We start from the raw sequence: 13,004 nt of genomic DNA, 5'->3' as shown, positions 1-13,004 counted from the left end.
AGCACTCAACTCGTGAATCTGCTCGTCCTTGCGGTCAGCGCTACACTTCCCTGCACTCTCGTCCCTGCTGCTGGCTTCAGTACTTTGAGCATGAGCGGTTCTTGGATGGGTGCTGCGCCCCAAGCGTCGCTTTCTCTCACTCTCCTCACTTGTTGTTTTAGTGACCTGCCTCAAGAGTGTCTCATCAGTGACTGCAGGGTCGGAGAGGAGGAGTTTTAACTCACGACGGACGTAGTCATGCTTTTCGCTTAAGCCGATAGATGGTGTGGAGGAACACATTCTGTGCTGTTAGTGCCTCGTACTTGATGTCTGCTCCCGCCCACTTGGATGTTAATATCACTCTCTGTTTTAGCCCCATCATCCTGTACAGGAACTGCTGCGGTGTTTCATGCTCGTGCTGCTTGGCCGTCATGAGTTCCTGGAAGAGCTCAGTGCTGCTTTTCTCTCCTAGGTGTGACTGAAGGAAGCTCTTGAGTTCACCTACCGTCATGTCCTCTTTACTAGCAAGCATGTCTTTGAAGTTGCCAGGCTTTATGACACGTAGCACAGCTCGGGTGATCTCACCTTCAGTGTGATTTTCTCTGAGGCCTTCATCAATCTGCCTAGTGATGTTGCTGTAACTGATCTCTGAAGTGTTATCGCCAATTTGCCCACCATGTATCTTGAACTCTTTCCTTTGTAGGAGGGGAAGGTCTTTAAGGGCAATCATGCTTTCTGTGCTATAGGTGGTGTGTGAGGTGTTTGAGTGCAGTTGCAGTGTGTCATGTGGGCTGCGAGACTGGCTACTGTCACGAGCAGTGGGTGGATTGTCTACCATGTGCGTGGTGGGTGGAGCACTACTCTGTTTTAGCTTGAGTTCATTGTACACAGTGAACAATTTACTAATCTGTGTTTCAAGATCTTTGGTCTGAGAAGCTAAATATGTTTTCGCAGTGTGTATACTGGTACCCTGGGTGTTCATGCGTGCAACCTCAGATATCACCGGTGATACTTTCACATCAGATACCACCTTCATATCAGACACATTAGAATCTCCACTACCCCCACGACCCACACTCTGACTATGGCTGTTAATCATTTCGTCAACCTGGTCTTTTAGCAGAAGTAACTGCAACATGCCCTCATCCTCCAATTCCAGTAAAGCTACACTGTCCATGTATGAGCACAAATACTCAATACCACTCTCGTCATCATGTTGGTGCAACTTAGCTGGGTCCTGGTCGGGTGTTGGCGTAATGTCAGTTGCAAGCTGGAACAGTTCATCAACAGACAGATGGAACAGTCCCTTCTTGATGGACCACACCAGCTTCTTTCTCTCGTGGCTCATAATTGACGGTTGTCAGATGTCTGTGGTCCTCGAACTCCCTTGCTCTGGCAGCAGTCAGACGCCCTGGATTTGGACAGACCCTCTTCACTCTGATGACACGTCACCGTCTGGTCCACAGGTTCATGGATCACTGGACTGGCGTCCTCCAACAGCTGTCAGCGGTGGCGCCAATCCCGGACTCGAGCCCCCAAAATTTGTTACAGGTCCCAAATATGGGACTGTAATAACAAATTTAAATATCCTGAAAGACAGGTGAAATAAAAGGAGATTTAGACACAGCAGCTTTCCATGTTTTCTCCCAAATTGGATCCGAGTTATTTATTCAGAATAAACCACAAAACACCTGTGCATCAACTGTCTCGCTCAAGCTCCAGTGTGGTGCACAACACACAAAGCACACAATACACAAATATACAATAGTAGATAGCAATGCATACATAACAATTCATACAAAACATTGCCATATTGTAATCTCCCAATATAACAGAATATCACATATCCTATGCTCTATATTCATCTTCCAACATATCAGTTATCCAAGGCCACTGTGGCTTCATAGAGTGCTTTAACATGGCTACATTATGATTAAAGTTGTAGCTGCATATAGCTGCCTAGCGAATACTGGGCTAAAACATTCAAACTGCATTTGATTACTGACAAAGGCTACAAGATATAAGAATCACTTTAAATCACTTAAACTAAATAGCAATGACCATTTACAAAACCCTTTGTAAACCCTGTTTGTGCGGACTAATTCCTACTTGTTCAAGTTGGCAAAATAACCGTTTCTAAAAACAGTGTGTACTTATTCATCTTCACCCGTGTGTATTTGCTAAATCATAGTCATTAAACTTGTCAACATAACCGCTTCTAACAAGCAGAGTGTCGGAGCTCAACATGCTATGTTACCTGAAAATGAACCAAGAGACGGCAGCTAACCGTTTGCAGTACCGTTATTCCAGTTAAACCGTTATTCTACTGGCTAACGGTTTACAGTAGCCTACCTCAGCTAGCTGCCTTGATCAACGGCAAACTTTCTATTTATACTTTTATTGTTAGATTATAAACAACACTACAATCGGTTATCAAACAGACATGTAAAGATGGACAGTTTACCCATTACTGACCTGAAAGACAGGTGAAATAAAAGGAGATTTAGACACAGCAGCTTTCCATGTTTTCTCCCAAATTGGATCTGAGAGCGAGCGAGCGGAGGTCCGTTCCCATAGCAACCGGAACGCAACTGCTTGTGCCATTCCTTAAAGCGACAGTGTAAATATATATATATATGTACATAGAGATCATATTAATTTACTAATAAACATATGACCAATGTGGTCACCTGTTTTGGGTGCGCCACCATCGCAAGCTAAGAAGTTGGTGGACCACCTTCAGTCTCTTCTCATGGAGGGTGGATTCGAGCTGCGGCAGTGGGCTAGTAACACCCCTGCAGTCATTGACCACATACCTGTTGAGTCACAATCGGAAAGCAGCGTGCTCTAGTTCTCCCAGGAGGCAGCAGATCCTCCAGAGCGCACTCTAGGGCTTGTATGGCAGTGCAAGTCTGACTCACTTTGGTACAAGCAAACCCAGAGTGAAAGTCCAGAGCGGACTATGCGCAACATTTACCGACTACTTGCCAAGCAGTATGACCCTCTCAGATTCCTTGTTCCCTACACAACCAGAGCCAAGGTCATTGTGCAATGCCTCTGGAGCAAGAAACGAGGCTGGGATGATCCCCACCTACGAGAAGACCTGCTCCAAGCTTGGCGTCTTTGGGAAAGCGAACTGACTCAGCTGTCGCAGATAACCCTGCCAGGATGCTATGTTGACCCCAAGTATGACTGGAGTAACAGCATTCAGAGTATTCATGTGTTTTGTGATGCTTCTGAGCGTGCATATGGGTCTGTAGCTTATCTACACACAGACAGAGGCGAAGGACACATCCATGTGGCATTCTTGGTGGCAAGGTCAAGAGTAGCGCCAAAAAAGCAGCTCTCAATTCCGAGGCTGGAACTATGTGGAGCTTTGACAGGAGCACAGCTGGTTTCAGTCTTGAAGAAAGAGCTCACGCTTGATGTCCAAGAGGTGGTGTATTGGACAGACTCGACAACAGTACTCAACTGGCTTCGGTCAGAATCATGTCGATATAAAGTGTTCGTAGGAACCAGAGTAGCGAAAATTCACGAGCTCTCTTATCCAGTCTCCTGGCACTACATAGACTCAGAGACTAACCCTGCAGACGACATTACACGAGGGAAACCACTGGTTTACCTTGCAGGAGAAAATTGCTGGAGCCAAGGGCCACCGTTCCTTAAACTGCAAGCCACTCACTGGCCGAAGGCACCAGTGAAAGAACATACCGAGGAATTAGAGGAGCTGAGGAAGACAGTGTTCTGCGGGCTGCGATGGGGTTAATCAGTCCACCAATACCTGACATCCAACAGTTCAGCACTTATCAGGACTTCCTGAAAGCCACCACGCAGTCCCTGCATGGGGCGGCCTCTATCAACGACCATCCTGCTGCTGATGATTTCCAAAGGGCAGAACTGGCCCTGTTGAGACATGCCCAGGCAGAGAGCTTTCATGTGAGTTCACACTACTAAAGGCAGGAAAGGCTATCCCATCCAGTAGCCGACTACTTACCCTCGCTCCTGAGTATGACAAGTCTTCTGACGTGATCAGAGTGGGAGGTAGACTTCGCAGGTGTGAGGGCCTGAGTTCTGAAGTTCTGCATCCGATACTTTTAGACCCCTCTCACCCAGTCACAAAGCTCCTAATTCAGCACTGTGATGCGCAGCTGCATCATCCTGGCGCCGAACGTGTCTTTGCAGAACTTTGCAGTTCTGCAAAGACACGAGAAGACATCAGCACAATTGTCCGGAGTGTAAGAAATGGAGAGGTCAACCCGACATACCGAAAATGGCAGATTTGCCTCCGTCAAGTTTGAAGATCTTCCAACCTGCCTTCTACTCCACTGGCGTGGACTGTTTCGGACCTATGCTCATCAAAGTAGGACGACGTAGTGAGAAGAGATGGGGCGTCCTTTTCAAGTGTCTCACAACTCGAGCAATCCACCTAGATCTCGTGCCAAACATGGATGCCAATTCCTTCCTGATGACGCTCTGACGGTTTATAGCTCATCGAGGGAAGCCCTTTGAGCTACTTTCAGATCAAGGTGTGGCACCTAAGTGGTGAATTTAATAAATAGGAACTGCAGTGACTGTGGGCAGGGCTTTAACGAAACGAGCCGTAAGAGTTAACAATTTATTTTAAAAGAAAAATGAATCAATGAAAACATGTAAGGCGGTGAGGAGCGGCAGAGTCAATACAAAAGTCTGTTAAAGGACAATTAGTCTCTTAACTAGCCCAAGGGGGGGATGGTCCTCCCCGTCGCTCAGTCCTCTCTGATCGATCCTCCACGACCACGGGCGCGACCCTCTCCGTCACCAGCTGATCGATTCTCCACGACCACGGGCGAACCTCGACAGCAATCTGGCCGCTCGCACTCCAATATCCGGTCGTCCGTTCCTCGGCAACGATCAGTTGGACCAACCTCTGCAGCAACCAGTCCTCGGGGGCGCGGTCCTCTCCGTCACCAGCTGATCAACCCTGCACGACCACGGGCGAATTTCTGCAGCAATCAGTCCCCAGTCTTGCCGCCCTGCTGCTTTCACACCTGTGATCTGTCCGGCTCCATGTCGCTGCAACTGCACAGGTCTCTTTATTGCCGGCCTCCCAATCTGCATGCAGCTTTGCAAATAGGGAACACCTGTGATTTAAGGTAGGCGACGTCAGATATGGGTGGTAACGTCACTTCAAAATCAAAACACAATCAGAAAAACATACAACACCAAAAGAAAATAACTTCAACTTATTACAAGCAAATCCAAATCAAAAGTCAAGGACATGCAACTAACTTAAAGAAAAACAAGACCACATTACCACAAAGGCACTAACTTTAAGGGTGGAAGTAAAGAGCTGCATGAAGCGTTCAAAGCTACCCGCTCTCAGAAAACAACTGGCGGCAGAACAAATCTGATTCCGCTTCAATCCTCCTAATGCTCCCCACTTTGGTGGTTCATGGGAAAGAGAGGTGCGATCTGTGAAAGCCCTGCACACCACACTGTGAGCTCAAACCGTGTCTGAGGAGGTGCTGAGGACTGTCCTGATTGAGGTAGAGAGCATTCTAAATTCCACACCTTTGGGTTACGTCTCTACGGACATTTCAGACCCGGATCCTGTCACCCCCAACTCATTGTTGATAGGGCGGCCAGACTGCTCTCTTCCGCAAGTGGTCTACTCAGAATCGGAGCTACTCAGTCACAAGAGATGGAGACATACACAAGTTCTAGCAGACCATTTCTGGAGACACTTCATAAGGCACTTCCTGCCCACTTTACAAGTTCGCCAGAAATGGCAGACCGAGAAGGAGGACATTACAATTGGAACTGTGGTTCTCATTGTTGACCAACAAACTCCAAGAGCTCTCTGGCAAGTAGGAACAGTGAAAACCGTCATACCTGGTGCTGATGGTCGAATTAGGACCGCAGTTGTCCAAGTAAAGGATCGGACCTATACTTGTCCAGTGGTACGGCTCATCAAGCTACCTGCTCTGCCTGAAGACGTTTAGGGAAGCATACTATCTGTCAAATTTGCATGACAAATGTGGGGGCGGCTGTACAAAAGATAATCCCGGCAACTGCAAATGCCTACGCTGACCGTGGTCCTTGAACGCACCACATGCGGTGTGTGCATCCACAGAACCAAACCACACACACACTCAGCTACACCCACGAATCTCTTGTATCTTCAGATACTTAAATGCAGATAAACTAACTGAACTGCATTACAGGATTCCACCTCTTATTTCTGCGAGCACCTGAACCTTCCTACAGTGTTCTGACCCGACACCCTGAAGTGATAGCAGCCACCTAAAATCCACATACAGTCAATCCATCATACAATAGCTAAATGGACACATTTGTTAGATTCTTACATTCATATAATTCTACATTTACTTCCATTCCAATTTTGGAGACTATAAATGAAGACCATGTAAGCATGTAAGACTGGGCCGCTTGATTGACAGGCGGCGTCATGTCAATTAGAATGCAGATGCACCGGTGTCTCTCCTAATTAACCTGATTCTTCCTAGCTGTTATCATGTCTATTAATACCTGCCTCTCTGTGTCAGTCTTGTTGTGGGAAATAATGATAGCTGATCCCCGTTACTTATTAATTAAAGGAAACACAGATTCCATCAAGTTCCAGCGTTTTATTAAGAACCAAAGCAGAGATAAAGTAATCACACCCCTGGCTAGGCCGCAATCTGCCCTGTCTGCTCCCGGCCCTGGTCTCCTCTGAATTCTCCACCCAAGACTTTCTCTCCTTGCCTGCATGAGGTTCATTCCAGTGTCAGTGTGCACAGTCTGCCTTCCAACGTTTCCGGGCTCATCCTGCCCTCACTAGATACTCATCGACTTTTGCCTGAGGCTTGCCTTGGATGGTCTCTGCTTGTCACCAGTCAGTATCACAACCTCTCAAAAAGCATTGGTAAGTGCCACAGCCTGTGTGTGAGATTATTGGGTTCTCAGAAGCTTTTCATAACTATATAACATTTGAAAGGATTCATACTTACCTTATGGAAGCGGTAACATTGCAGAAGACTGTAGCGATTACTTGCAATAGTTGGGATTTTGAGTGCAGCACACACCTTTGACCAAAAGCTATTGTTGGAGAATACCTTTTCATCACAAGCTCTTTGACATATAGAAGAAAGCTAGAAAATGCTCATATGTTACGCTCCAACAAGCGTGGTACTTATGTCACTCTTTATGATATGGCTTCTCATGTAGAGAATAAAAGAGAATCTAACTGTTGTATCGTAAAGACCTACTTTTGGCCAACTTACCCGCACTGCGTCTTCGACATCCTTCTTTTAAGAAAAACAAGGCTTTAATTGCCGCCCTAACCATGACCCGCAAAGTACCTGTTTTTATGTCCACCCCACAAATACCGGTGTACACCACATTAAAGCGTCATCCAGGGTAACTAGATTCCAATGATATACTGGTCATTTATTTAAAAAAAATATAGACACAAATTTAAAAACATAATTCTTGTGTTTTATCAGCAACGCTACATTGTTCTGTGGCAAAGTTTTTTTGTTCCAAATGCAAAAACACATGTGGTGTGGTCCTGGGTTCAAGTCGTACCCTTGCCCTGGGTCTTTCTGCATGGAGTTTGCACGTAGACAGACAGACAGACAGACAGACAGACAGACAGACAGACAGACAGACAGACAGACAGACAGACAGACAGACAGACAGACAGACAGACAGACAGATAGATAGATAGATAGATAGATAGATAGATAGATAGATAGATAGATAGATAGATAGATAGATAGATACCATGGACTGTCTTTATTGGTCCATTGTGTCATTTACAATAAATACTCATAAATAAATTAGATACATACATACATACACAAACTCCCTAAAAGGCCCAAAACCCAAAAGAAAAAAAAGAAAGAAGAAAATTAAATAAATAAACAAACAAATAAATAAGAACCCCCCCTCAAAAACTCAGAATAAGCATGTCATCATCTATTCGACATAAAACATCTCCAACTCCCCAAATACAAATAAATTCATTCAGGTCTCCCACCATTTTATAATAAGAAAATTCAGTCCTGAGACGTGCCGCCACCAAACCTCTAAACATAAGCCCAGCATCTGCAGAACCTGCCCCCTTCATTTTATTTCTCCTGCTCAACCAAATGCTCATTTTAGCCTGACCCAACAAAAAATTAACCAAACAGATCTTTCCCCTTTGTGCTGCCAAGTACCTGGGTCCAAAAATAAACAACTCACTGTTAAAACTAATTCCTAGAGCTCCCACCCACTGCTTTAAAAGTGAAAATAGGGGAACTATTCTGGGACATCCTATCCACAGGTGTTCTAACGTCTCCTCAGCCTGACAGAACGCGCACTGACTCCCTGCCCTGTGATTCTCCAGGGGAGCCTTGTACAGGGACCTCCAGCTGCCCCTGGGAGACGAACCTGGTGCCAACATACCCGACCACCTCGAATCTCTGACCCCTGCCAGCATTGCTCTGTTCAGGACTTTTACAGATACTTCATATAGGCTCTTCTTTGGTGCTTCCGAAAAGTTCCACAGTTCTGGCTTTTTAAAAGACAGCAGGAGCCCATCTGCTTCCTCCTGCTCCTCCACTGCAGCACTAATGGACAGCTCTGGAAAACCCTCCAGATGCTCTTCAGCCTCTAGTGCCCTCCTGAAGGATCCAGGAAGTCCACTTATCACCTCCTGCACCAATCTGTCCATGAGGCGTAAAGACTTGGTCCCTGTGTCCTCACATATCTTCGTAGGACTCTTCCACTGACCGTCTGCCCTCAGTCCTTCCAGCTTCGTCAGCCCCGCTGCTGTGAACATCTTCTGGATACTCTCAGAGGCCAGAATTCTGCTCCTTATTGCCGGGCTATGGAACAAAGGTTCATCACCTACCATCCCATACACCTTAGAGCAGTTCCTTTTACTTTTTAAAACTGTTCTCCAGTCACCCAACACTGACTGATAAAAACTGGAGGTTTGAGTGATATCCATTCCCTCTAGGTCCAATAGAAAAAGATGCCTGTCGTACTGCAGGTTTCCAACTCTTTGCAGCAGCAGGGATGCCGTTTGAGTCCAGGGCTGCTGCGTTCTGTACAGATATCTCTGTGCTGTCTGGAGCCGAATCGCAGTTATGCGGCTCCTGAGGTCAATCAGCCCCTGACCCCCTTCCGCCACAGGTGAAAACAGCACAGCTGATCGAATCCAGTGGTAACCATACCATAAAAAGTCCACCAGTGCATTCTGTATCTGTTTCAGTATTTTGTCCGGAGGAACAAGAACGGTTGCCCGATGCCAGAGCATGGATGCAGCTAGACTGTTGACAACCAAAGTCCTCCCCCTGTATGACAACTGGGGCTGGACCCATTTCCATCTAGACAATCGGGCACCTATTTTCTCACCTATGCCCTCCCAGTTCTTTAACTGAAAGTCCTCATTTCCTAGATATACACCTAGCACCTTCATACCTTCTGTGCTCCACTGCAGCCCGGCCGGTAAGGTCGGCCTCTCTTTATTTCTCCACTCTCCCAGTAAAAGACCCCCACACTTCGACCAGTTAACCTTTGCTGAAGAAGCTTGCTCGTATAGTTTTAGTTTTTGTTCCAGAGTCCTAACATCATTTTTGCATCCTATAAAAACTGTTACATCGTCAGCATATGCTGACAACCTAACCGAAACATTTGTTTTTTCTGCTAATTTTAAACCTGATATATTTTTCCTGAGCTGATGCAATAAGGGCTCAATAGCCAAAGTATATAGCATCCCAGAAAGAGGACATCCCTGCCTGATCCCTCTCTGTACAGAAACCGGTCTGCTGAGTCCCCCTCCTACCTTCAATAATACAGTGACCCTTGAATACAACAACTCAATACATGAAATAAAAAAATTACCAAAACCAAATGCTTTAAGTGTTTTAAACAAGTATTTATGATCAACTCTATCAAATGCCTTTTCTTGATCCAGAGAAAGCAAACCTATATCTAATTCCTGGAATTTTGACAGATCTATGATGTCTCTGAGTAAAAACAAATTGTCCATTATTGTCCTGTCAGGGACACAGTACGTCTGGCTGTCGTCTACAATTGAGTCCATATATTTTTTAAGTCTATTCGCCAGTACTTTGGCCAGAATTTTATAGTCCGTGCAAAGTAGTGAGACTGGCCGCCAGTTCTGTAGAAGTCCCAAGTCTCCTTTCTTTGGCAGTAAAGTCAGTACTGCCCTCCTACAGCTCGTCGGTAACGTCCCAGAGTCCAAACATCCTTCGAAAACGTCCATCAGGTCCTTTCCAATAACTTTCCAAAATGTCTTATAAAATTCTGCTGGAAGTCCATCGACACCAGGCGCCCGACCACAGCTGAGCTGGCTCACCGCTGTAGACAGCTCCTGAAACTGCACCCTGGACTCCAGGAAGGCTGCCGACGCCTCCCCTAAACGAGGGAGTCCCTCCAGTATCTCCTCCACACGACCTGGGTCACACTCATCCGCTCTAAACAAGCTGCTGTAAAAGTCTATGGCCAGCCTCCTCATCTCAGACGGGTCACTGGTCACCGACCCATTGGACCTCTTAAGGTGCATAATCTGGTTATGTTGCCTGACCTTTCTTTCCAGCTTAAAAAAGAATCTAGTAGGTGAATCTATGTCTTTAATAGATAGGATTCTAGATTTTATTAAAGCTCCTTTAGCTTTTTCATGTAAAAACCTGCTTAATGATTCCCTCTTCTTCTCCCAAGTCTTATTATTATCATTATTTCTGTCCACCCCATTAGTTATACCCTCTTCCAATACATGAAGTTCCCTTTCCAATAACTCAACCTGATCCCTTTCTATTGCCTCTGTGTGTGATGTGTATTGCTGACAAAAAATTTTAATCTGTGTCTTCCCCACCTCCCACCATTGACCTATGCTTTTAAATTCTGACTTTCTGCTTTTCCACTGACCACAGAAATCAGTGAAAGACTGACAGAAATTCTTATCATGGATTAGTCTTATATTAAAGTGCCAATAAGGAGATCTTCGAGGAGGCACCATTAAAGAAAAATCAAAAGTTATTAAGTGATGGTCTGAAAAACCAACTGGTGATATCATGGCTGCAGTTAGCCTATTGCTGCATGTGTTACTGACATACATCCTGTCTAATCTGGCTGCACTAACCCGGCCCTCTGTGACTTTCACCCAGGTATACTGTCTGGTATTTGGATGGAGTGTCCTCCAAACATCTACCAGACTGTTCTCTTTAATTATTTTTGTTAAAAAAGAGGCTGATAATGAGTTGGGCTCTTTCCCATTCCTGTCCACTGAATGATTAGTAGTGCAGTTCCAGTCTCCTCCCACCACTACAACTGAGCTGCTACTGAACTGTTTCAAAGTTTCATTAAGTTTTTGTAAGAGGCTGATCCGGCTACCAGCAGAGGTGTAAGCATACACATTGACAAACACAAAAGGTGTTTCTCTTATTGTAGCCTGCACCACCTGTATACGCCCAGGTTCTATCTCAGATACTGTTACCTGTGACAGAACAATGTGTTTTGCAAACAGAATGGCTACACCTGCACTCAGATTAGAGCCGTGGCTCGGGAACCACGACCCCCCCCCCCAACCTAAGGCCCAATCTGTGTTGTCTGCTGGAGTGGAATGTGTTTCCTGTAGGAATAACACATCAATCTTTTTTCGAGTAGCTATCTCAGATATTAAAGCCCTCTTATGTTTGTCCCTCCCTCCATTGATGTTTAAAGATGCTATTTTTAGACTCTCCATAGAGATATTGCAGAGAAGAAAAAGGGTAAAGATTGAACCCAGCATTAAACAGTAGGAAGAAAAATTCACCATGTGACTATTCATATTGGATCTTTCTCTTGGACTTTTTACCAGTTTTTCCTCTCTGAGCCTTCCTAAGGATTGCCAGATGTTTATTTAGACGGTAGCGCCTCTTTTCATCTAGGAGGTCATTGCTAACCAGCCTCTTTAATATACTTACTGATTTAATAAATTTATCTGTGTCCTCAAAGTAGTCACTGACTTTCACTGATTTGTTAAATGTTTCATCCAGAAACTCATTAATTTCCTCTAAAGAATAGAGGTCAATCCTTCTGCCCACCACTTCACTGATGGATGCTGTGTCTGACTCAGTTTCATATTCCATGTCATCTCCACATGAAGTCTGACTACAGACTTCCCCCTGTCCTGTCCCACTGGTGCTAGCTCTGTCCTCAGTGCTCTCTACCTGTATCTCAGTTACACTTTCTGCAGCCTCCTGCTGCTTCTCCACCTCAATCGGTTCAGTTATCTCCGTTTCAACATTACATTCCGCCACCTTAGCCTCCACAACGGCCACAGAGTTCCCAGCTACAGAAACGGGACTCAAGACCACGGAGCTTGTGACCACCGGGTCCCCGGCTACGGGCATCTGGTTCGCCGCCTCCGGACCCTCCGCGGTCGGCGCGGGCTCCGCCGCGGGCTCCGCCGCGGGCTCCGCCACGGGGACCGCCACGAGCCCCGCGGGCGCAGCGCCGCGCGCGGACCCGGGAGCAGTAGAGCTACCATCTTTAGCCAACATTTGCCCATTCTCCTGCTGTTTGTGTGGACACGCTGATCTTTTATGTCCGACATCTCCACACTCGAAGCATTTCATGTGTCCCGAGCTGGCGTACACCATGTAAAGCCCTTCACCGTGCTTCACGCGGAAGGACACCTCCAGTGTCTGCGTGGGGGACTCCAGAAACATAAACACCTGCCGTCTCAGAGACTGCACATGCTTCAGTTTGTGGTCTTTGCAGCCCAAACTAACAGTCCGGAACCCGCTCGCAATTTTTCCGAACCTACGGAGCTCGTTCTCCAGAAGGGCGTTCGGGATGAACGGCGGAACACCGGATACGGTGATCCGCGTAGACGGCACAGCCAGCGGGCTAACCTGCACCAAAGAGTCCCGGATAATTACTCCGGACTCAATCAGCTGGTGAACGGTGGACTCATCCTTTAAAAAAACAACAACCGCCTTATTCATGCGCGAAGCATGAGACAACTTACCATAACCTACCTGCTCTCC

General features: G+C 46.2%; 1 protein-coding gene across 1 annotated transcript in view; it reads right to left on the bottom strand.

Annotated features, from left to right (window-relative positions):
* Positions 1-14: 14 nt before the first annotated feature.
* dcp2 (decapping mRNA 2) overlaps positions 15-13,004 on the bottom strand; it is a 128,516-nt gene continuing 115,526 nt past the window's right edge. Inside the window, exon 11 of the mRNA XM_036133578.1 lies at positions 15-1,568. Within this exon, the coding sequence (XP_035989471.1) occupies positions 1,525-1,568 (44 nt within the window). The 3' untranslated portion in view covers positions 15-1,524. The remainder of the gene's footprint in view (positions 1,569-13,004) is intronic.

The sequence above is a fragment of the Fundulus heteroclitus genome, unplaced genomic scaffold, assembly GCF_011125445.2.
Source record: "Fundulus heteroclitus isolate FHET01 unplaced genomic scaffold, MU-UCD_Fhet_4.1 scaffold_64, whole genome shotgun sequence".
NCBI classification, from domain to species: domain Eukaryota; kingdom Metazoa; phylum Chordata; class Actinopteri; order Cyprinodontiformes; family Fundulidae; genus Fundulus; species Fundulus heteroclitus.
The sequence above is the reverse complement of the archived record's forward strand: the minus strand, read 5'-3'. Positions and strand labels throughout refer to the sequence as shown.